This window comes from Caloenas nicobarica, chromosome 21 (assembly GCF_036013445.1).
Source record: "Caloenas nicobarica isolate bCalNic1 chromosome 21, bCalNic1.hap1, whole genome shotgun sequence".
NCBI lineage: Eukaryota > Metazoa > Chordata > Aves > Columbiformes > Columbidae > Caloenas > Caloenas nicobarica.
In genome coordinates, this window is record NC_088265.1 from 155,158 (window position 1) to 178,921 (window position 23,764).

A 23,764-nucleotide genomic window follows, 5' to 3' on the forward strand; every position below is an offset into this window, starting at 1 on the left:
CAGCTATTGTTTGAGGGAATTGATACCGGGCTGCACACGTGCTTTGCTGTGTGGCTTTCCAGATCCAGCCACATGCTGAGATATCCTCACGTGAAGAAACCCCGCAGAAGTACGGAACACAGCAGTAGTCCCAGCAGGCGACTTACAATCCGATGCCAAAGGCCCCTGCTCTCGGCACGCTCTACAACACCGTGTCCCAGAAATCCGAGGTGGAGCAGCCGTGGCTCGTGCTCCAGTGCAGCCGGTGGCCGAGACTCCTCTCCCACATCCCGGCCAGGGCGGGCAAGACGATCCCTGATGGAAACCTGACGGAATATATAATGTGCTCCTAAGAGAGCTGCGAGCAAGTTTTCATGAGAAAAACAGCATTAAGCAAAACAGCAGATACGAATAGAACTTGCGAAGTTCTAAGGTGAGTATCTTACTACCTTAAAACGGATGTGTTTTTTCAGTGCTTACAGCAAAATGCCCGAATGGCCCAGTAGCTGAAAAGTTTAAATTTTTTTAATGGTAATTATTAAATAAATAATTTTAGAATCTGTGACGGGCATTTCCCCTCACTGAAGGCAGGCGGTTTGCACATCTCTTGCAGGCAGGGACCCGCGCTGACCCCGAGCGGCTCCGCTCTGCCCGAGCTCCCCCAGGGGGCGACCGGCAGCTTTTCGGGCCCCGTAACGCGTAACGTGCCAGCCCTCGGGAGCGCCCGCCCGCCGTGACGTCACCGCAGCCGAGGGACTGCGGGTCGCTTCTCGAACGTCGTCACGCGCGGCGCTGACGTCACAGCCGCGGAGCTCGCCACACGCGCGGCGCTCGCCTCCAGTCGGCCGGAGCGCCCTGCGCATGCGCGCCGCCCGCCATGCCACTGCCGGCGGCGCTGGCGCCCCAGGAGCCCCGCCCCGCGGAGCGCGGGCGGGGGCGTCACCGGGACGGAGAGGGCGTGGCTTTCCCCCACAGCTCGAGCTCGAGCGGCACCCCCGCGAGTGAGATCGAGGCCGCGGGGTGGCGCAAGAAGGTGCCGAGGCCGGGCGTGCGCCTGCCGGCGCGGCCCGCCGTGGCGCAGGGGGCGGGCGCAGCGCGCAGGCGCCTGCGGCACCCGGGGCTACCGGCTCTGGCGGCCATGGAGCGGAAAGGTGAGCGCGCGCGGCTGCCCCCACCCCGCCCCGCTCACCCTCCGCCGGGCCCGCCGCCCCTCACGCCTCTCTCCCCTTCCCTTCTCTCCCCAAGTGCTGGCGCTGCAGGCCCGAAAGAAGCGGACCAAAGCCAAGAAAGACAAGGCCCAGAGGAAGTAAGTGCGGCCCCCGGCTCCCCTCAGGCGGCAGCTCCCGCCGCCGGCCCCGGCGCTGCCTCCCGCCGGCATCGACGCCTCTTTGTTCCAGCGGGCCCTCCCCACGGGAAGGGGCTGCCGAGCGCTGGTGGCAGCCGGGCGCTCCCGGGGCGGAGCAGCGTGCAGACCCCGCAGGCCAGGCGGGTTTTAACGCGCGGTTAATTGGAGGCACGTTCCGCGGCTGGTGGCCCAGGGCGGCGGGTTTTGCCGCCCAGCCCCGCTCTCCGCCGGGCCTGGTTTTCCACGGGACTTCCCGGCTCCTCGCCGTCACCCGTCGGGCCGTGGGCGGGGGAGCGGAGTGGCCTCGGTGTGTAACGAGGTTCCCCGTTCCCTGCGGCTGCCCGAACCCGGGGGATGGAGCCGCAGTCGTGCTTCCCCTTTGCGTCGTGCTGTGTCCTTGCAGGCTTCTTCCCTCGGCCCCGGGCTGTCCCGGGGGGTCTGCTGCCGTCCCCTCCAGAGCTGGCCTTAGGAACCAGCTTCTCTTGACTCTCTTCGCTCCCAGCTTTTTTTTTGGGGGGGGGGGCAGGTTTGAATCTTGCCATAAGAACGCTGCGATGTATTGTTTGCCTCTTTCCCTAACTTTGATGCTCTTGTGTGGTTTCTTTCCTACCGCAGGAATTTCACAAGTCTTTATATGTGGTGAACTTTTGGATGCAAATACAAAAATGAAAAGATCTCGAGTAAATACTAAACAATGGCTTCCAACAGATTGCAGTCAGTGCTGCTCGTGGATCCCTTTCTAGTGAAAGGTGATGTAAATCCTAGGGCCGATTCTGTGTGCTCAGTAAAATGCTGCTTATTTGTGTAAAATCTCTGGTACCTCAGGAGGTTTTGTACTTGCTGGTGCAGGGAACCAAAGGTATTTAGTAAGTAAGACTCTGGCGGTGGGAGTCGGAGAGGTTTTTCTTTAGGCCTAGAGTAACGCTTTCTTAGTCACTTCCTCAGAAAAATCACAAGGTTTTTACTTTTTTTTTCCTGGTTAATTATTGTTTCTAGTGAAGATTCACTTGTTCTGATGTGGGATTTCTGAGGGGTGAAGCGCATTAACTAAACTCTTTGAGAGATGTGTGCTATGTTTCCTTGCTGGTTTGTAGATTTTCCTGGTACCTCTTCAATATAGCATTAGGACACTTTCCTCTTTCTGTGGTATCATTTGTGTCCTAATCTCTGGAACAGTAATCCATTGTTCAGTTCTATACCTGCTACTTTTTTTTTTCCGTGTCCAGCTGCTGACAAACAATATTGACTCTGCCAATAGAGTCCACAGTTGCAGTTGGAAAGACTTGTCTGTGTAAATCCTGAGGTTGCTGAACAATACCTTTCAGTGCTGGCATGTTTGGGTGATTTTTTTTTTTTTTTAAATCCTTTTTAACCATGTAGCCAGAACAGGTTAGCTACACTCCTGGTTAGCTGTTGATTTTGCCACTAACATTGATTTGAGTGGCGAACTGTACTAATTGTAAAATGGCGTGTTTATGTTCTTAAACTACACGATTTAACTCTGTTTTCTAGTACCATAGGTTTATTAGATCGATCCTACCTCCAAATTTGAAGAAACTTGCATGTGCTTAATGCTTTACTTAGTACAACCAAAAAAACCCACTGTCAGCCTCTAAGTGCAGTTCCATAACATTTATACTATTTAAATACAAAGCTGCTCTAGTTAAATCTAGAATAAGGTTAACTGGGTTGTTGCAAGACTTCTTCTATAAAATCTGAACTTGAAACCACATGGAATGTCCTTTTAACATCTAATGCTCTGTAGTAGTTGGCTATATCAGACATTGTGCAGACGAAGGGCAGTAAAGGTATTAAACAACTGATTTTAAAAGGTTAAAGTTGGTAAGTATTAGAAATTATCTTCTTACGGGTAAGTATAAAAATGCAAAGAATGTTCTGAAGGGATTTAAAGCAATTCAAAATGTCTTTCACTTTAGAAATGGACTGTACCTGCTTTAAGTGTCCCTATCAACCTGACAGTGCTACTAACAGCTTGTGAAGTGGTTGTGTGGTGGAGTGGATATGGGGAGCAAGAAACTTGACTGCTTCTGTTATTTATATTAATACATTAGTACCATTCTCCTGTGAATTCATTGTTACTTATCTTCACACTGAACACCCACTGATCTACTAAACCAAAAGTATGTCTTGGTGCATCTTGAGCGCCTTTATTTCACAAAATATTAACAAAAATAGGGATGGGAGAGTGAAAGAACTGCATATAGTTACAAAGTAATGTGGATAATGGACTCATAAGTCCCCTAAAGCATATGATTTATAATTGCCCTGAATTCCCTCAAATACTCGAACGTTTCTTGAGCAGACAGGTAAAGTGCATACAAGCAGGAAAGTACTTTTATCGTTTCAGACCTGATTTTGTACTGAAAGTTTGAGTCTAAACAGTTACCATGTTTATCGAACACGAGGTTTGCCAGCAGTTCTGCATGAAACATGTTGGAGGCTGGCACCAGAAGCAATCATTCTGAGTAGATGTGCCTTAACATGAACTTGAAATTACAAATGCACTAAAGAATAGTAATGAGATGCAGTCTGGTAAGCGTACTTCAGTTAAAGAGATGTTGCTTTGATGCACAGATGTGAAAACAGGAGAGAGAAGTTTCAAATTCTCGCTTTTCACCTTGTCATGTGGAGAGTTTTTTTCCTCTTTTTCCAAGCGAAAGCAAGGAATCCATAACAGCACTTGAAGCGAGATCTCGCTGCGGTGGGTATACAGCCCCGGAGGGTTAAAGGGGAAAGCAGCACTTCCTTTGGCAAGAGTCCTGGGGTGTATTGTAGTACTATTATCTGCGTCTACCACGGTATGAGCTGGATTTGTTATTAGTCTTAAGTTGAGTGAGTTGAATTCTGTTTGGGGATGTTTCATGTGTGTAATTTGAGCTCACAAATAAGGAATGACAATGTTTATAGAGATTGTGCTGCAGGTGGCTTAATCATTTAGGAAAGCAATTGTTTCCAGATTCTTGCAGATGGGCGTCATCTCTGCAAATAGCACGGGATGGCAAACTGAAGTGAAGAGGAGGAGCAAGGGGAGTATCTTTTTTGTTAGCTCATACATAAAGATGATAGGTGTGAAAAGCAATTTGGATTGAAGATATGCTGTCTTCCTTGTTTGAGGGTTGAAGGGGTCTGCTTTTCTATCTCTTCGAACCAGGTAGATAGCATGGACAGTATTTCTACTGTTTTGGGGACCAGGAAAAATGCTTATTTCCTGTAAAAAACAGTTTTGGAGAAGTCACTCTTAGGAGAGCCAGACGCCTCTCTTCACGTGTTTCGTTATGTGTGTTATCGGGGTGGAGAAAAGTTCTGAATTCTGATGATAAAGTTGCATGTGGAGATTTGGCGCTTGCAATGGCTTGAACAGTAATTTATAGAGAACAGTGAAGGAGCCCGTGCTGGTGCCACTCCGTAGTACTAAAAACATGGCTTTTTTATTGTGCTTTCTGTCCTAATCTATGTGCCTGTGGTCTCCCATCTTCTTGTCCTGATGCTGCTGGATCTACCTCAGTGCAAATCTGCAAGAATGTGTTGTGGGGTTGAGGCTTCTTAATTGCTCTTTACCTTATTTTTAGTGTGTGCAGCAGATAAGTGATTCTATGGGGAGCTGGCAAGAGAATAGAAAAGTGTTTTTTCAAAAATCTTTCAACACGTTTTGTAGGGAACAAGTGAGTGACTGAAATCTTAGTGGAAAATTTTGCATATTGTTAGTACCTATCCTAATGTGAAGAGGTTTGGTAATGCTAAACTGTTGAAAGGATGTTCAGACTTCAGTGAGCTTTTAAGCTGAAAAGGTTTTAGATATCCAATCAGATTAATCCAATTCTTCTTTAAACTTCTCAGTTTAAAACTGCAGAGCCAGCTTCAGAGTGTCTTGCACTAATAAACAGTCCCCTGTAGCACAGAAAAATCTCTAAATTATTATTTGCTCTGTCACATTGTTGCTGACTTGTTTCCTCTGTCAGTTCACTCCCATAAACCAGCAGGATAAACAGGCACAGGAAGTGGCTGGTAATTCTTGTACATGCTGGGAGGATGGTGTTTAGTGCCTGCCACTGTGAAACATAATCAGTTCACCTTTTCAAAGGAGGTTTAACTCCTGTTACTTTTCAGCATAAAGGATAAGTTTTTCTTGTAACTCTGGATGGGGAGGTTTGGAATTGCTTCAGAAAATTCATTTTTACTTTGAACGCCCTTTCTCTTCTGTGTGATTGTGATGGCATTTCCGTATCAAAAGGGTTTGACTGTTAGCAGTTACCATGATCCTTGTCTTCATCTGAGCTTTGAATCCAGCGGACTATTGAATAGGCAAATAAAACAGGCTTGTTCAGGAAGATGGAACAAAATATCTGACTGAATTGCTAATTTCATTAGAGGGGAAGGTTGAGACAGGTAAACATCAAGAGAAGGCAATGAATCTAGTTATGCTCAACCCCTAACGTGACTGAATTTGCAGGAAGATGAGCTGAGACCAGCCTTCAGCCTTGCTGCAAGGCCCTTTACCTGCAATGCAGAGCTGTGGATCTGCAGCTGGGTGGTGAAGGCAAATCCCTCCTCTCCCTCACTCTTGCACAAAGCTTCGCTGCGTTCCAGACGAACCAGACCCTCCACTGATGTCCCCCCTGCTTTCTGAACGCTGTGGCATCTGATTTTTAATGGCTTTTTCAAAAACTATTGGGCTGTCTTCAGGAGTATCTTTATCAATGGGAGGCCGTGCTTCATGCAGGTAGGTTAGCCTTTTTTTTTTTTCATTTTTGGCTCATGAATATGCAGTTCTTCATGCATTCCTGAGAGAATAACGACTTTAGGGAGCGTCTCTAGGTAAGGATTCACATAAATTCCATAAAAGATGTACTCTTTTGCCTTAACATTGCTGTTTCACATTGTTTTCCTTAAGTAGAAAACTGCTGTATAGTTGTAGAGAGAGACTGCAAATCCAGTTAATTCTGATGATTAATTAGCACATTAAGGGAACAAAAGTAAAAGGTGATTGAGGTGTTCTTGAGTATAACAGAGGTGGCTATGAAAGTACCCTGGAACACTTGATTTCTTACTGTGTAAACTGTTAACCATTTTTCATAGACTGTTCACAGATTTTAGCTGCATTTTGCAATATTGCTGACAGCTGTTTCAGCTGTCACCATTAAATACCTAGTACAGATTTTTCTGCTGTCTTTAGGAGGCTTTTGTGCCTTTGAGAGTACTGCCTGTATAAGCAAAGCAGATAGATCAGGGCTGTAGTTTTGTTTATCAGTTTTTCTGTGGTGTTAATACATATCTGCACTGTCTCAGTCTGTGTTTGCAGTTGACATGGTTGCTTTGGGGGAAGAAGGTGGTGGGATGTAATAACATCTAATGAATTTGGGCAGAAAGGCAAAGGAATGAGATGGGTTTTGGATGCAATTTCATAAAGGAAATAGCACTGTAGAAATGTATGTGACCTGAATACAGCTCTGTATCGCATTAGTTGCTATAGTAGATTATAACATAGGAGTGAAATGCTGTTGGATCCCCAGGACAGACTCTGATGCAGACTCCAGGGTGTGTCAGCAGCATGACTCGTCAGCCCCTCTCAGGGGAGCAGAAAGCTTCCCAGAGAATGGGCTTTAGTGCTTCCAGTAACTTCTTCTTTGATGCATGAAATTACTGCTACTGAGAAGCATTTGGACTGCAGAACGGCATGATGTTTCTGTCTGCATCAGTGGTTATTAAGATTAATTTGCTTTTGAATCCATTCTAATCCCCTACATCTTGCACAGTTACAAAAGTAAAAATCTTGGAACAGCATTGGGGAGAATTACTCTTTACTGTTTATGCTATGGGTGTGGCTGCTGGGTTTAAATTCTCCTTTCTATCCAAATCAGCATTCTGGTTCTCTTTACTCTGTCTATAGGATTTGTTGTATATGAGCATCCAGTCTCCCCTTCAGCCATTCTGCCCATGGCCCTTTCTTGCCTTTGCTGCCTGCTCTAGTTTGGGGATAGGCTATGACTATTTGTAGCTCAGTTGTCCTCAAAGGAATGCAGCAGTTTTAAAGTAGCTTTTTGACCTCCAAGTCTTCCTCCCCCTGACTTGTAATTCTGTGGCTCACAGGGGGGAAAAAAGTTTAAATACTAAATATCTTGGGGCTGGATCAAGCTATGGGGTTGTTAATAAATGTCTCATTAGCCTGACAGCAAAGGAATGGACTGACTGTCAGTCTTGCTTTATGGTTCGGGAGCAATCGTCTATGCTGCTTATCTGTTCCTGAATCAAAATCAGCAGAACTTACTAGCTCTGACAACTGACTGAAATAAATGTGTAGTGGTTTGATTGTGCCTGAGATGACCTTTGTAGCATGCTTTAATGAACTTAAATTCCAGATTGTAAATGGCTACAAGTTTAGTTATGATCAGGTTGGAACAGGGGATTGCTTCCTTTTTATCTTCCATAGATATTCAGGATGGCTGTAGTTCTAATGTGTAGTAATGTATTTAATGTATGAAGTGTCAGAAAAGTGCATATGTAGTAGGTAAATGCTGAAGAATCATTCCGCTGTAGAACTACTTAAATTTGTCCCATGAATTAAGAGCAGTTATTATAGCCATGATGTGATGCACACGACTCCAGCTCAGTTATAAGCTATAAAAACTGCATCCAAAAGCCCACATGCATTAGCATATCCACCGGCATAACTAGTGGCTGTCTTGGCAACTACTCCTTTGAGCAAAACTAGTCAAATTTGGTGGAAAGCATCAGTTATATCTGCTGTTTCACTGGAACAATAGTTTCAATACAAGAAACTTCCGCTAATTCACACTGACAGGGAAGCTCATTGTAAGGAATGTTATCTTGTGCTTGTATGTCATTGCTGTGAAGAAATTTGTTGCCAACCTCTTTGGACAATTCCAATTTTTTTTAGCATCTTTTATTTCTAAGAAAAGAAAGCTTAATGTAGCTATCCTGCAGTACTTTGCCATTAAATCTTGCCAATGCAAATGGGCTATAGGCATTGTTTTCTTTATAAATACGTGCTCTGTTCAAAGGGATATTGAAGATTAAACTTTGTAGGCATTTAACCATTCCCCATAATGCTTTTTAAAGTAAATGTTTTGGTATTGCAATTTCATGAGCTGTTTGGCTGTAAGCAGTGTGCTGCCATGAAGGAGCTTGGGCACAGAGGAGATCATGTTTTAGCTCGAGGAACTTGAACGCAGCTTAAATGCATGAGGGCGATGAGGTGGCCTTTGCCAGTGTGATCTTCACAAGCAGGAACTTAGAGTAGCACATTTGGTGAAGACTTAAACATGCAAAATTAATGTTTTTATTTATGAATGTGGGAGAGAGAAAAAAAACAAACACACACCACCTTGGTGCCTGATTTCAATCCCTCTGCAATCACAAGCTCTTGGAGGGATTTACAGAACATCTGCTCTTCATACTCCTACTCTCCATAGTTCAGATAACTGTAATAAACTTTAGACCTTCAGTGAAGAGGTGAACTAGAAATGCAGCTTACCATATGAAAACAGGAAAAATCAAGGGCAATATTAGGGATTTTGGAGTTCTAAAGTGTTAAAGCAGAGGATTGCTAAATGTTTGTTTGATCTCAAAGGTAAAAGGGGCAAAGGGCACAACTTCTAAGATATTGATGTCGTGGGGTTTTTTTTCCCAAAGGAGTAAGAATTAATTGATGTTAGTCTTTAAAATAACACTCAGTAACGTTTAAATCTTCAGCTTTTATATTAGGTAACATCTTAAAATATAAATTTGTTTTAGAGAAATCCTCACTGAATGAAGTCTGAGTAGGAGTTCAAAGAGACTAATGTTTTGGCGGGATCACCAAGCTTTTAACTGGTTTTGTCTGGCTGTTTCTCTGTTCCACTATAAAAGTAAATTTAGGGTATTAAGTTGTATTTCTCACTAGTATATGAAAAATTGTTTTTATCTACTTTTGTACTAGCTTAGGAATAAAAGCATTTAACTGTGAAAATAGTTTTTCTGAAGGGTGAATATTGCATTTCCTCCATTATCAGCAATCCCTCATGTGAAAGGAAAGCTACCGATCTGAAGAGTAACATGCGTGAGACATGCAGTGTATTCTCTTTCAGACCCGACACTCAGCATCGGGGCCCTGCTGCTCATTCGGAGAATGATCTTCCAGAGCAAGAGGAAGAAATCCTGGGATCAGATGACGATGAACAAGAGGATCCAAATGATTACTGTAAAGGTGAGAACTTCCCTGTGTACGACGTGGTATTTTCAATGGAATCTAGAAGTTCCCTTGATTTTTCATTTTCTATAGTAGATGGCAAATCAAGGGAGTTTCTTGAATTGGTGCAGCTATCCCCGTTGTAACTGAATCCTTAAGGGACATCTGGTGCTTGAGCTAATGAAGTAATGAATAGCAATTCTGTGTCTTGTTTGTGAACCAGTCAATTGAGAGAGATGAATCTTCCTGGCAAGGCATGCATTTCATGGACGGTATTTGCTGGCCACAACTGAATAGTAAGCACCTGGAATCTACGGTGTAATTCCAGATTCTGGCAAAATGCTGCAGTGATGACCTACATTTGAAAAGGAGGAAAAGTCAGTCACTCTAGTTAAATTACATTAAAACTTTTCAGTCAACTAGAGGGCTGTTCACAGCTCTTTCTCTAACGTAGTGCATATTTGTTCTAGCAAGATCAAATCAGAGAAGCATTTGCATTTGTTTTTATGATTAAAAATCTAAACACATCAAATGAGTCTGCTTTGAGTTGTGATGCTTGTTCCACATACCTGCTCTTCAGGACTTGTGTGATCTCTTAGTATATAAACCTCTTGACTGCTTTTTTAGGTGGTTATCACCTTGTGAAAATAGGCGATCTTTTTAATGGACGATACCATGTGATTCGGAAACTTGGATGGGGCCACTTCTCCACTGTGTGGCTAGCTTGGGATACCCAGTAAGTCTTTCTGTTCTAGCTAGTGCTTCTGGTGGGAATGTACAGCTTTGCGCAAAAATGATCAGAATCTTTCTAGTTTTAGATTAAAATGCAAAACATAGCTGTCCTCATCCTGACACAAGTTTCTTTTGATATCATACATGCAAGTGTGCGGGAGGGAATTAACAGTGCAAACCACATGTGGAAAGTGTGCCCTTGTGTTCAGCAGTCTCTGACCTGTTATTTCATTTTATGAGAAATTACTAACATGGATGTTTTATAAAAAGAGACCCAAAGACAATCTTCTTGAGTGCTTAAACCTTATTTTTCCTTGATGCCTTAAATAATTAGCTGCCTTATACGCAAAAGAATGAGGATAATCCTGAAGAGTAAGTTTTGTGTGAGTGTTAACAGTCTCCAATTTACTTACTGTGTCTGTAGAGGGAGGAGATTTGTGGCAATGAAGGTGGTGAAGAGTGCAGAGCACTACACCGAAACAGCACTGGATGAAATCAAGTTGCTAAAATCGGTGAGTACCTGAGAGTGGGGTTCAGCTTTTTTTTTTTTTTTTTTAATTCATTTTGAAGAGTTCACACTAGTCACATGCCTGATATTTCCGGGCCATCTAGCTGCAAAGAATTTGGATAGGAACCCAACAGCAGTGCAATAGGTCTGACTTCAAAATATATTCTTGCCTGGTAATTTACGTCTAGGAACACAAAATTAATCCTTTTCTCTGCAGGTCCGCAACAGTGATCCAAATGATCCAAGTAAAGAGAGAGTTGTTCAGTTATTAGATGACTTCAAGATTTCAGGAGTTAATGGTTCTCGTATCCTTTTGTGGAATAAAGGCAAAGAATTGCATAAAGATGGGAGTTTGCTGGGCAGCTGTCATGTTGAGGCTGGTGAGTGATGCCTGTGCATCCCTGTGAGTGCCTGAGGAAACCTGCTGCAGAGTCATCTTCCTCCAAACTGCCAGCTAAGCTTAGAGCCAGAATGATCATTGAGCCTGACATGTGAGAGTCGTGGAGACAGCGCTGCTTAGCCACTCTTATAACATGAGAGATGGGGCAGCTGCATCTGATTTGTGAATCAGGACTGAATGGCTTAGTGTCCAAGGTACCTTTGTGGTAGGAGAGCCCATCCCTCTCAACCTCTCAATTTTGCAAGCAGCCTGGTAATAACCCCTTATTTATGTAAAGAAGTAAAAAAATACTAGGATCAGTAATTAAAAATAGTAAACGCATGCAGTCTTTAACTTGATAATAAGGTTGTTTTCTAGTTACAGAAGCATCTCACTTTGGACTTGATTGACATTGTTAGGATGTTTAAAGTGTATTGCTTTGAAAATCCTCTGTAGTTCTGTGAACAGCCTTCTAGTAGGTAGTAATTTGTGGCAAATCCTGATAATGCACCCTTAAAATTGGAAAGGTCGACTTTTGTGTGTGTTTTTTTTTTTTCCTTTGCGATACCTTGAATTTTATTTCAGTGAGAATTACTAAGCTGCTTGAGAGAATTGAGCTACAGGTTACAAACAGTAACGTTTTTAGAAAACAGTAGCCCCAAAATGTGTGTCGTCTTTTTTTCTAGAACCTAGCACCAAATGTTGACTGGATCTTGTATTTCTTTTACTCTTGTGAAACACATTCATGCTTTATGCCAGTGTAGAAGAAAAGCAGTCTAATAAACTCCAAGAAGTTTGACTTCTAGAGCAAAGGCACAATACTGAATATGTCACTAGAGTGACTGTAGAGATCTTATAGACAAAAAGCAGATAATGTAAATATTGTTAAAGTCCATGCTTGTCCAAAGTTTCTTTTGCTGGTAAAGAGGCAAGGGAGGGCAGAGAAAGTAACTTAATTGTTCTGAAGATGATTTATGAAATGGAAAATTTATTATCTTTTCAGGTATTGCTGATATAGAGAGATCTGGCTTTGAGTTTTGTCTGGGGCAAGAGCCTAGGCTGTTCCAAAACATAAGTTGTTGGCTCGGAGCTGCTTCAGTACTAGCAGGAGACACTAATGCACGCTTGCTTGTGTACCTAGCTTCCATCCAAAGCAGGAGACTGATACTGCTGCATTAGGACCATTGTCCTAACTGGCTCCAGCCCTCTGTGTTTTAGGTTTTAGATGACAACGTTGATGTGTAGGCTAGGATGGTGCTGTTAAGGAACGCAGCTTCTCTAAGCTGTGTCAGAAGGATGAGAGTTCTTTAACATAAAACACTTAACTGGTATGGATTCCTTTTGATCCTCAGTCCTGGGAATTTGGGGGTCTTTGGGTCAGGATGTCCATCTTTTTCCTTGACTGATTTGCAGATATCTGTATGGTGTTTGAAGTTCTGGGGCATCATCTCCTGAAGTGGATCATCAAGTCAAATTATCAGGGGCTTCCGCTTCCTTGTGTCAAAAAGATCATCAAACAGGTAGATTCCAGTTCTGACTGCACTGTTCCACTCAACCCAATGAGAACTCTCACAAATCTCTCTCAGATCCAGGAAAACAAAAGTTAAAAATCAGTGGTGTCTCTCTCATGCCACAAAATCATTCTTGGGATAGTGTTTCCTTTTTCTACTGCAAAAGCCTTCTGCTACAGATGTTGTATTTTATGACACTTAAACCATGATAGGAGGCTGGCTTTGCTTTTAACCTTTTCTTGCCCTGGTTATTCCTTGTAAGTGCAAGTATTTTTTTAAAAAACTCTGTCACAGTAAATACAGTGCTTAATGATGGGAAGAGCAAGAGAAACTTGTTCTTCCTGCTGGACGGTTGCCTCAGAAGAAACATCTTGCTACATGTGAGTGGAGGGGAGGAGGAAAGCATGATTTTATTGTAGGGTATTAAGATTAGATTTTCAACTATGGTAAGTTATGAGGGTAAAGAGACTATTTTGAGTTCATAGCTAAAATCTGTATACAAATCTATATTTTCTGCAACTGAGTAGTGGTTACTACTCACACACTGATCACATGAGCTCTAATCTGGAGTATTATCAAACACAGAAGCCCTTCAGGTTTGTCGGTCATCTTAGGCAATTTTGCATTTTCACTTCACTCCCAATTTGCTCGTTCTTTGCTTTTTCTAATGGTTGATTTTCTTCTATCTCCAGGTTCTTCAGGGTCTGGATTACTTGCACACAAAATGTCGAATCATTCATACAGATATTAAGCCTGAGAATATTCTTCTGTGTGTTAACGACCAGTATATCCGCAGGCTGGCTGCAGAAGCGACAGAGTGGCAGAGATCTGGGGCTCCTCCACCGTCGGGCTCTGCAGGTGCCTTATTCCTGAAAATCAGTGCTATATCCCCCCACATGCCCAAATCCTAACTTATCTCACTGGGGAAAGCTTCCTAATGGAGAACAGTGGAACAATAATGCAAGTAACGTCTGAAAAGCCAACTGTAGATTACAAAGTTAGTCATAAATTGTAAATGATCAGGAAGGCAGCTGTTCATGTAGGAAAAGTGGAGGGAGGATACATGCATGCTGGCACTTGCTTTTAACACACTAATCTGGCACTGGTAAAGCAGTAGGGCAGTCAGTTTTGTATAGCACACCCTGCATAAATTAAATGCTAATGCACTCACAATAGCGCTGGAGTGAAAATGTGATGAGGTACTTCTCATATTTTCTTCAAGAGCTTATTTCATTGTGTGATGCTGGAAATGCATTTCATGAAGGTCTCAAGATGATTTACCTGTTGTCAGTGTGCAAAAGTCAGAAAAACTGGTAACAGAAACAGCTTCCTTGACATGCTTACGTTCCTAAAGATCTGAGAGGAAATTTTCTCTTGTTCCTATTTCCTCGTGTTCCTCCTCAGAATATCCACCTGTACCAGTGTGTAGTTTTCAAGAACTACTGCAGTGTGTATTGGAATGCTCTGTCAGTCATAATCTTTCAGCCCTGACATTTCACTGAGCCCATCATAGCTCAGGGAAGCTCCCTTCAGTATTTTCGATATTTTAATGTTTCGGTTTGCATTTTCTTTTCAGTAAGGTGCGTGATGCGTGTGGTAAATGGAGCTGTGCGGCAGGAAGTTTAAGTCTTTGATATCAGTCAAGCAAATCTACTGTCTGGAATTTAATTATGCCTTTACTCAATGTTGGTTTTGTTGGTGTTTTTTTTTTTTTTTAAATTCTGGCTGTACTTTTGTAGAGAAATAAGCCTTTGAAATAACGTTTGCTGGTATCTTTAAAATGTTGTTACCAAACCACATAGGAAAAAGCTTACCTTAAGATAAGAATGCAGTTGTGGTTTTTGACTATAAACATAATAATTTACAGGTTTTTGGTTTTTGTTTTTTTTTCTCCTTTCAGTGAGCACTGCACCACAGCCAAAACCAGTAAGTGTAATTGCTTTCATGTGTAAGTGTACATCTGCTTACAGTATCTACTACATTGTTTCATAATGCAGTCGCCATTAAGGGAAAGCAACCTTATATCAGAAGGAAAACTTTGATTTGTGTTTGCTGTAGACACAGGCATCAAGTTCAATGTTATCTTGGAGCTATAAGTAGTGTTAGCTCATATATCACCAGAATGAGTAGTCTTTCTGGTGGTCTCAGGGTCTGTTGTGAAGGTGACTGTTGCCTGTGGAGTCTGAAATCCCTCATTTGGGGAATACTGAGGGTTTCTCGGGTCAGGACAGAATTGCACTCATCAGAGCCATTGACAACTGCCCCAAAAACCTTAGTATCTGCTTCTTATTTGGGAGAACTGTCTCAAGGAGTTCTCATCATAGACTGCTTCCTCAGCTCTAACATGAATTAAAACTTGACGCATTTTAGCTTTATTGAAATATGAAATGCCAAGTCCAATTTCTCTGCTTGTTTCTGTGTAGGCTGACAAAATGTCGAAGAACAAAAAAAAGAAGTTGAAAAAGAAGCAGAAACGGCAGGCTGAGTTGTTAGAGAAGCGAATGCAAGAAATAGAAGAAATGGAGAAGGAAGCAAGCCCTGGGCAGGCACAGCCTGAAGAGGAGGAAGAAGCTCAAAGCCCTCTGGAAATGCTCATAAAAGTTAGTCCAACAGAGGAAAATGTCAGCAAAAAGACAGGTATGGACCTAAGGTATTGCTAAAGTAGCACAGTGTTGTCCTTTCACTTGTGATGGCACGAGTGAGCACTTTTACTAGAGGTGGCCATTGTCATTTAACCTCTTTGCATTGCCTTCTATTTATCTAAAGAGGTTACAAATTGAATTAATGAATGATTGTGTTCAGTTGCATTTTGAGAACTGACTACTTCTGAGGGCTCCCTGAACACACTTCAGCTATTACTTTGTTTAGGCATACTGTGCTATCTTCTCCTTTTTTGCTCTTCCAGCTGAAGTCGTACAAGAGCAATCTATTCTAATGGAAGGCAGTGTGGAGAAATGTGTAACAGAAATAAATTGCAACGGAGTGATACAACTGACAGACTTCCCAAACTCCCGCAATCAAGGGTCTGTGCGACTTGAGGATGACCTTCATAATGCCAATAACTGTGGCGATAACCCTCACGCACAGAAGAAGAACTTCCACAGTTGTAATTACAGTCAGCGTAACGGTGACTCGGAGAGCAGTCCTCAAGAAGCAATGTCAGACTCCTTCGTGCCCTTAGTTTCGGAAGATTCCATGGTGTGCCAACCCACGTCCAATGAAGAGCAGTCATTCAATGAGCAGGAGATTAACCATTTGCAAGAAAGCATCCGGACAGAGATACCTTCAGAAGACGAGAATGAGAATAATAGCCCGTCAGACAACAAAGGTATACAAGGCATGCTGAGGAAGGTCGTTTCTCCTCGATCTGGGAGACTTCTGTTAGCAACACTTGGTCGGAATATTAATAGAAACCTTCATTTTCTAGGTTAAACTGATCAGAACCACCCGGTTGAGCCTCTTCTTGCCAGGATTAATTAACCTGACAGTCACACTCTGAGACATTAGCTGTTTGTTGCTTCCAGTTGTACCTTAGTTTTCACTGATTGCTTAAGTATTCCCACTTTTAAAAAGTACCTATACATTTGTTTTTCAGTATAGGAACGTTCCCTCCTTTGTATCAGGTGTGTTTTATTTGATTTTTCATTTATAGTTAGAAATGTAAGTCTACAAATTGACACTGGCTGTTAAATTATGAAATAAGTGCTGTTCAGTATGTCCTGATAATTTTGTTCTTAACATGGAGCACAGGTAGCTTAGTTACTTGAGATGAGTAAATGTTTTCCCAGAACTGGGAAATATATTCTTGTATATGCTTACTTGTCCTTTCTGCTTTGTAACAGTGGTCAAGTCTTCATGGTGCTAATTCTTTTGTTCATAGTGTAGACTGATGCTGATTTTTATGCCTAGACTTTGGGGTGGGAAAAGTTCAGATCCTAAGCAAAACCCTTCCTGGATTGGGAGAGGGCGGTAGGATCTGGATGACAGATGGTGACACTGTCCGTGTAGCTTTAATCAGCTGTTGCACTTGTTGCCTCTAGGAAAAGCAACTGCTGGGAATTTCCTCCTTAATCCTCTTGAACCCAAGAATGCAGATAAGCTCAAAGTGAAGATAGCTGACTTAGGAAATGCTTGCTGGGTGGTAAGTTTAAAAATCTTTTCACGTGGACTGTTTAAACTTGCTAATTCATTCACTGTATGCCAAGATGGAAAAGAATTTTTGAAATAGATTCTATCTTAGACCTGCTTGTGAAAGTAGTGACAGTTTGAAACTACATTGGGGAAAAAAGAGCAGAGAGGAGGGACACAAAGAAAGAAATGATCCTCTAACACAGGATTTCAGTCTGTGTTCCGGGTGCCTCCCTTGTCATTAGATTACTTCTAATAGGCCTGTGAACAGTGTCATACATAATGTGTAGAAATCTGCATACATGAAACTTCTGAAAGAGTGTGTAGCTCCCCTGGAGAAAGAGAAATTTGCAAACAATTGCTCTGATGTGCTAGTTCTGGAGTTTATTAGCTTGTCAAACCATTTCAGTGGATTCATGACTACATGAGAGAGACTCATAAATAGTTTTATTCTTTGATGATTGTGCTGTGCTGCTTTTAAATGGTTGACATTTCAAATAGAAGAAATGTCTATTTTACTTGGCTTTTTAAATGGCAAAATACTTGAGGTCCTGTGGGAGAGAGTCTCAGAATTCAGCATCTGGCAAGGCAGCCTCTTACCTCGGTGTTGCTGATGTGCTGTAGGGTAGCCTGTCTGTCATGATGGGATAGGGGAAGGTGCAGCTTCTGAAGGAGTTTTCCCTTATGCTATTTTTGTGGCTTGCTTTCCTCTAAATTGCTGGCCTGTTTTACTTAAGGAGGAGTGTCTCATGTAGAGCTTTTAAACAGCACTTGTAGGAATATAAGGAAATATTTAATGAGGATGCAGAATTCGGATGCAATGGGAATGAGCTTTGATCTTCTCTGGCCTTCCAGATTCTCCTTTTTAAAACAGTCTCTAACTGTTCAGTAAAACATTCCTTTTGTTTAGCACAAGCACTTCACTGAAGACATCCAGACAAGGCAGTACCGGTCCTTGGAGGTGTTGATCGGATCGGGGTATAACACCCCTGCTGACATCTGGAGCACGGCGTGTATGGTGAGTGGTGTCATCCGGGTGATTTTAAACTGTTTCTGCAGAGTGTTCTGGAAAACTTGTGTGTGCTGTGCACTCTGGATGGCTGAGTCACTAGCCAAGCCTGGCAAAAATCCCTCACAGGTGTTCAGCCAACTTCCAGGCTTGCTGAATGCCATATTTCCATACCAAAGTTGTTTCTTTTCTGGTTTTTTTGCCATGTGTGGCTTTCTTTTTGAAAGATAGTTTTGTCGGCACTGGCAGATTTTTAATGGGATTGTACTTTGTCATTATGCTTTGTGGAAGAATGAGGCAACTGTGCAATTCTGAAGACAAAATATTTTTATATAAAAATGCTGTATCCAGCGCTGTGTCACAGATGTCTTCAGTATAAATTCATATTTTAATCATTTGCATCCTCTGCATGTTTGGAATCATTTTATAATCTGAGTAATGTTGAAATGAGGCTGAAGCTGTTCCTGTAGTAGCTGGCGAATGTAGAATATGGCAATTTTAAAAAAACAAACAAACTAGTCAGTTACTGTTCCTGTCTCTTTGGTGTCTCCACTCTGTGTTTTCTACAAATCAAAGCTTGCGGTTTGTGTTTTAAGCTCGGAAAATAGTGAGTGAAGTCATTTTTGCTGTCTTGGAAAGACTGCAGCAGTCTGTAAAGAAAATTAAGAATACGGAATGTCAGAGATACCGTTCTGAGTAAAAGTGAATAAAGTAAAGGGTAAATGTGTCATGGAATTTAGGAGTGGTGGGTTGAAATGAATGCAGGTGTTTTTCTCGTTTAGAACATGCCTTTGTACTTACAGATTAATATTCAGAGACTGTTTGAAAAATGTCTTTATCAGAAGTTGTGAGGGAAGGAAGAATCTTTGTTAAAAATCTAGAGTTTACGTGTGATGTTTTGTAAAATGGTGTTGAGGTGGAAGAGAGGCTAAAACATGTGAAATGCCTTAATTTCGTACAATTTCACACAAGTGTACTGCATTATCCTGTGATCCAGGATTCATCATAGATATGCCCGTGATGTTTTTTAGTGCAGTCATTAAAATGTTGCAAAGTAATTGCACATCGTAAGATGGTAATGGTGTACTGGAGTTTTGCGGGTTATTCCTCCAGCTGCTTTGCTTCTGGCCGACAGAGTTATGCAGAATCAACCTGCAGTACATCAAACAGTGTGTGAAGTGCGTTTAAAGTGATTTAACTTGCCCATTTCTGTTTGTTTAGGCCTTTGAGTTAGCAACAGGAGACTATCTGTTCGAGCCTCATTCTGGGGAAGATTACTCACGGGATGAAGGTGTGTTTGTCTAAGTCTTCCCTTTTTTAAAATGCGATGTGAAATACAATGGATAATTACTCAGAATGAGCCTTCTCTTACTAGTTAGTAATGCAAAGGCTCCTCGCAAATATATTTTTTTTTTTTACCCAAATCAGTGGTGTTAGGGGACAACTGTACTCAAGCCTCTGCAGTAAACCGTCATGCGATAAAGTCCACGTTCTTATTCTGATGTTTTCCGTTCCTCTTACCACTGGATTCTCTATCTCGTATCTCAAAATCTTCATGCCCCAAATAGCCCTTACCCTTTTTCCCCCTTGACTTTGTCCTTGCTTAGTGTAATCTGATTTCAGGTGAATCTCAGAGTAACTTTTAAGGGAGATAATGTCTCTGTACACCAGAGAAGGAAACTGGGACATAGAGATGTCTTGTGTGGATGTGTCTCATTGTCTTTTTCTTTTGAAAAAATGCAGATCACATTGCATTGATCATAGAACTTCTGGGGAAAATACCTCGCAAGCTCATTTTGGCAGGAAAATATTCCAAGGAGTTTTTCACCAAAAAAGGTAAAAGGAGGCAAAGCAAATGTCACTTATCCCCTTATCCCCTGCCCCAAATATACAAGAGTGCTGTGTTGGAAATACTAGTTAACAATAGATGCTGGCAAAGATGCCTCTTGAAGTCTTTCCTTTGTCTTATGAAAGGCTTTCTCAGTAAAACTGCAGCTAAATATAAGGCATTCTTGTCTAACTGCTAGAAGTGTTCTGCATCCTAGCACATGACAACTCAGTGTAGATCAAATGCACCAGGTAGAAAAACAGTACTCTAGATATTTCTTAAGACTTGATTTGACTTTATTTAGCTGATCTTTGTCAGGTAGAGGTGTTGGCTCACCTTTGAAGTCTTCTCTAGACAACTTTGTTCTGTTTATAGTGTGCCAGTTGCCTAAATAGTGCCTTGCATCCTGAGCCATGTTGCTCCAGATACATCCTACCCTGTTGCTAATCGTAAAGCCCTTCGTACCTCAGAAATTTGTTTCATACCTCAGAAATCTGTTGATTCTCAGGAAGTTTTTGACCTAGTTTAATACTTTTTTTTAATAAAACAAACCCTTTCTTGTTAGTAGTGTATTGCTTCCTCAAACAGCGCTGCATCTATTGCATGTATCCAAAGTCAACGGCACAGCATTTATCTGTCATGTCAACTGGTATAAATGGTGATTTAATGGGGTGAAACAATATTTGCTGATACTGGATCAAAAATAGTAGGAGGGAAAAAAGCCTTCAAGGAAGGACATTTCTAGAGCAGTCTTCAAAAGCAGATAGAAAAGGGGATTTAGTGTAGTTTCTTTCTTCCTTCAGGATGCTGTACCACTTTATATTCCCTGTGCCCAACTATTCAGAACAGTTTCTGAGTTCAGTCTGTCTTGTTTAGCTATTCAGCCTTTTTATTCAGCTGCTCTGCTCCTATGACTTGACTTAATCTGTCTGTCTTGGTTTTCAGGTGATCTGAAGCACATCACCAAACTGAAACCCTGGGGCCTTTTTGAAGTTTTAATGGAAAAATATGAGTGGTCCCCAGAGGACGCAGCTGCATTCACAGACTTCTTATTACCTATGTTGGAGCTGATCCCAGAGAAACGAGCTACAGCAGCAGAGTGTCTCAGGCACCCCTGGCTTAACTCATAGAAGCTTCAAAAACAGCACTACACTCTGGTTTACAGCGTACCATACATGCACCCAGATGCCCCTTCCCAAATATTTTTTTTTTCCTGTTGTTTTTCTTGTTAATTTCCAGTGTGAAGTTCTTCCTTCAAGGCTTCCAAGATTTTAGATAAATCTAACCTGTTCTGCTGAGTTTGCTTGTGTGACTCAATGGGGACTCTCCTCAGCCGGTGGGCAACATCTGTGTTTTGCCTTGATTAGGCTTCGCCAAAGACTAATTGACTAGAATATGAAGGGGTTTTTTTTCTGAGTCTCCTCCCTGTTAACCACTGTGTGTTACAGATGTGAGCTCACCTGTGCTCAGATGTGCTCCCTTGTCTAACTTTCAACTTTCCTTTCTTCATGGGTGGAATATGAAGATCCAAACGCTTCCTCATCTCACTGACTCAGGAGTCGGTTTCCCGTTGTTGATCCAGTAGCTAGCAATGGGATGAGAAGTAAAAGATGGCACCAAGGTGGTGTTACTTCCATGTAGTATAAAGACCTCCAAATCCTCCATGATTTTCGAGGTGTCTACTGTATTCTTTGCTTTCCAGTCATGTAACTTTTCTTTAGTTCTAGCTGCTTAAATCTTTTGAAAAGAGCTATTTAAGCCTAGAGTTTAGTATCCTTAATTTCTCCCTCTGAAGTGCCCTGCCCCTTTACTTTTTTCTGTGCCCAGATAGTCAGAATAGTTTCTGAAATCGGTGACATTTTCTACTTTAATGCCTGTGACTAAAAGGTGACAAGCAAAATAAGCAAAAGTTGGAACTGACTCAGTTGCACAAACTTTGGCAAACAGAGGGGTGCGCTCTTTGGCTGCAGAGAGGTAGCCTTGTTGAAGGCAAGTCTTCTAACATTTTGGTGAGCTGCAAGGTGTGTTCTTGTTTTTATCCCTTACTGGCACTTTTTTGCCTTGCTTGAGGCAGTTGCTGTATCTGTGAGAGATTGGCTTTCACTGATGGCAGTCTACTGGGGCTCTTGATTTTTTGACCGTTCACTTTTTCCCAAGAAAAGGGTGGCAGCATCTGTACCACACTGTAGCTTGCGACTTTAGAAATCAACACTTGAAGAGGCCCAGTGTAAAGATTTCTTTAACTTGCTTCAGGTGCTGGCTGTCAGAAATAACTACTGAGGATGTGACTGCGTTTTATTTTCTGGGCCATTAGCATGAGGAGAGCTATTAAAAGTGGGAGAGTACTGACTTTTCAATGTAGATTCTGGATTAGAAGTTGTTTCTAGAGTTACCACAAGTGAAAATGCTCTGTGGGATTTCTATATAAACTTCTCCGAAGGGGTTGGATGTAAAGCGCAAATGGGTTAATTTTAATGAAAAGTTAAATTGCTGTAGCATTTGATAGTCTTATGATGGCTTCTTCTAGACTTGCCCATCCTATTACAGTTTCAGTGCATCCTACTCTAGAGCAAGATTTGGCAGTGTGGAGACAGTGAAGGCACTTCCTTACCCTGGACCAAACAGACCTTTGGATTCGCGGTGGCTCAGAGGGGAGAAGCTGCCGCAGGAGCGTGTGGGAGGCCATGCAGATGCCATCCGAGACTATCGTTGGCAAAGCTGCTGAGACCGCTGTTACGTGTCACTTCTGTATGTGTGTTTGGAAATCCTGGTTTGTAAGGCTTGTTTGTTCATAAACCTTGGTGTCACTTAATCCACTTGAAAAAGAGTTTCTCCAGTCCAGTGCCTGATTGGGCTTATTAATGCAAATCATGCTGCATGTTCTTTTAGGGGTAGATCAGGTTCTCTATGCATATAATTTAAAATTAAGGTAACATAGCAAAAGAGTTTTAAACTGCTGATTTGACTTCTTTCCCCTCTTTCATCTGGACTTTTTCCAGTTGTGTGTTGCTTCCATATCTGTTACAGAATGACTGCAGACAGGACCAGGTTCAAAATACCTTCTCTCTACGTACTGTGAAGATACACTGGCAGGGCAAACAATTTCTGTTGTCTTCAAAGCTGCTCCAGTCCTGTGTACCCAAGACTAGCTGATAAAGAACTTTTTGGGAACTTTAGAAGGGATCTGCATGCTCTGAGAGCTCCTTCCCTTCCTTCTGCCACCCCTGACTGGAGGAGGATGTTTTATTACCATGGTAGCCAAGGCAGGAGCCACCTTGTGGGTTGAAGACCTGCAGAAGCAGCAGCTGTCAGGATTCAGTCTTGTACTGTTTGTTCATTCACTTAGGGTTTGTTAAATTTCCAAATTGCCGTAAAGTGCTCACACTAAACAACTTGTATTTGCTATGTCAGTCTAAAACCTGAAGGAAAATACATTTTTATTCTTTCTACTTGGGTGCTTTGTCTTTTTTTTTTTTCCTTTGTCGAAAGCCATACAATAAACAGATTGTTTAATAACTAAGCCCTGTTCCTCATATGCTCCCGCTCTAAGTCTGTTCTTTGTGAGCTAGCGGCTAGTGAGCACTTATTTTTATTACCAGAATGAGACACAGGGAGAGGTGAAGATTTTGCTGCTGGTATTGTGATCTGTTTTAAAAGGAGGAGAAAAGTAGTCAACAGCAGGACAACTCTGCTGGAATTGTTCCATTCTAAAGTAAGTTTTTCTCTGTCATATCTCAGCTGTCTTCCCTAGCAAAGACCCTTAACAAAACCTTCCCTGACACTTTTTTTAGAGGGAAGCATAAAACTGGAAGGTGCTTGTTAGAGCTGAACTGAATTGGCTGCTACAGCAAGTAGCCTGTATTATGGTTTTCAGTTTTAATTTGGGGTTCTGACCAGGTAAGAGCTGGACAGGATGATGTGCTGCTTTGTCTTGTGTAGAAATGGACTGTGCCAAATGCTGGTGAGTGCTGGATGTGATGACAAATGATGGCTAAATCAGATTAATCGGCTGGTGCAGGGAGCTGATGCTGACCAGCACCATCTGCTGTAGTTTTCAAGTACTGTTACAGGCCCACTGCAGCCCTGTGGATGTTTTTTTCCCCAAAATAATAAAGTGCCCTTTTAAAAGATTGTATTTG

General features: G+C 42.2%; 1 protein-coding gene across 1 annotated transcript; it reads left to right on the plus strand.

Moving 5' to 3' along the window:
* Positions 1–856: 856 nt before the first annotated feature.
* On the plus strand, positions 857–23,739 carry SRPK1 (SRSF protein kinase 1). The gene is made up of 16 exons (XM_065649316.1): positions 857–1,130; positions 1,225–1,285; positions 9,430–9,548; positions 10,158–10,266; positions 10,687–10,774; positions 10,988–11,075; positions 12,563–12,669; positions 13,353–13,518; positions 14,561–14,586; positions 15,084–15,297; positions 15,566–15,988; positions 16,701–16,801; positions 17,699–17,806; positions 19,019–19,088; positions 19,541–19,633; positions 20,571–23,739. Exons 1-16 carry the CDS (start codon positions 857–859, stop codon positions 20,753–20,755), a joined length of 2,232 nt encoding a protein of 743 aa, XP_065505388.1. The 3' UTR covers positions 20,756–23,739.
* The last annotated feature ends 25 nt before the right edge of the window (positions 23,740–23,764 follow it).

Excerpts from the sequence above, each read along its gene's own strand:
- SRPK1 (XM_065649316.1), top strand. The coding sequence starts at position 857 with ATGCCACTGCCGGCGGCGCTGGCGCCCCAGGAGCCCCGCCCCGCGGAG. Across the intron at positions 9,549-10,157 it reads TCCAAATGATTACTGTAAAG|GTGGTTATCACCTTGTGAAA; the intron begins GTGAGAACTTCC and ends CTGCTTTTTTAG. Across the intron at positions 19,089-19,540 it reads AGATTACTCACGGGATGAAG|ATCACATTGCATTGATCATA; the intron begins GTGTGTTTGTCT and ends GAAAAAATGCAG.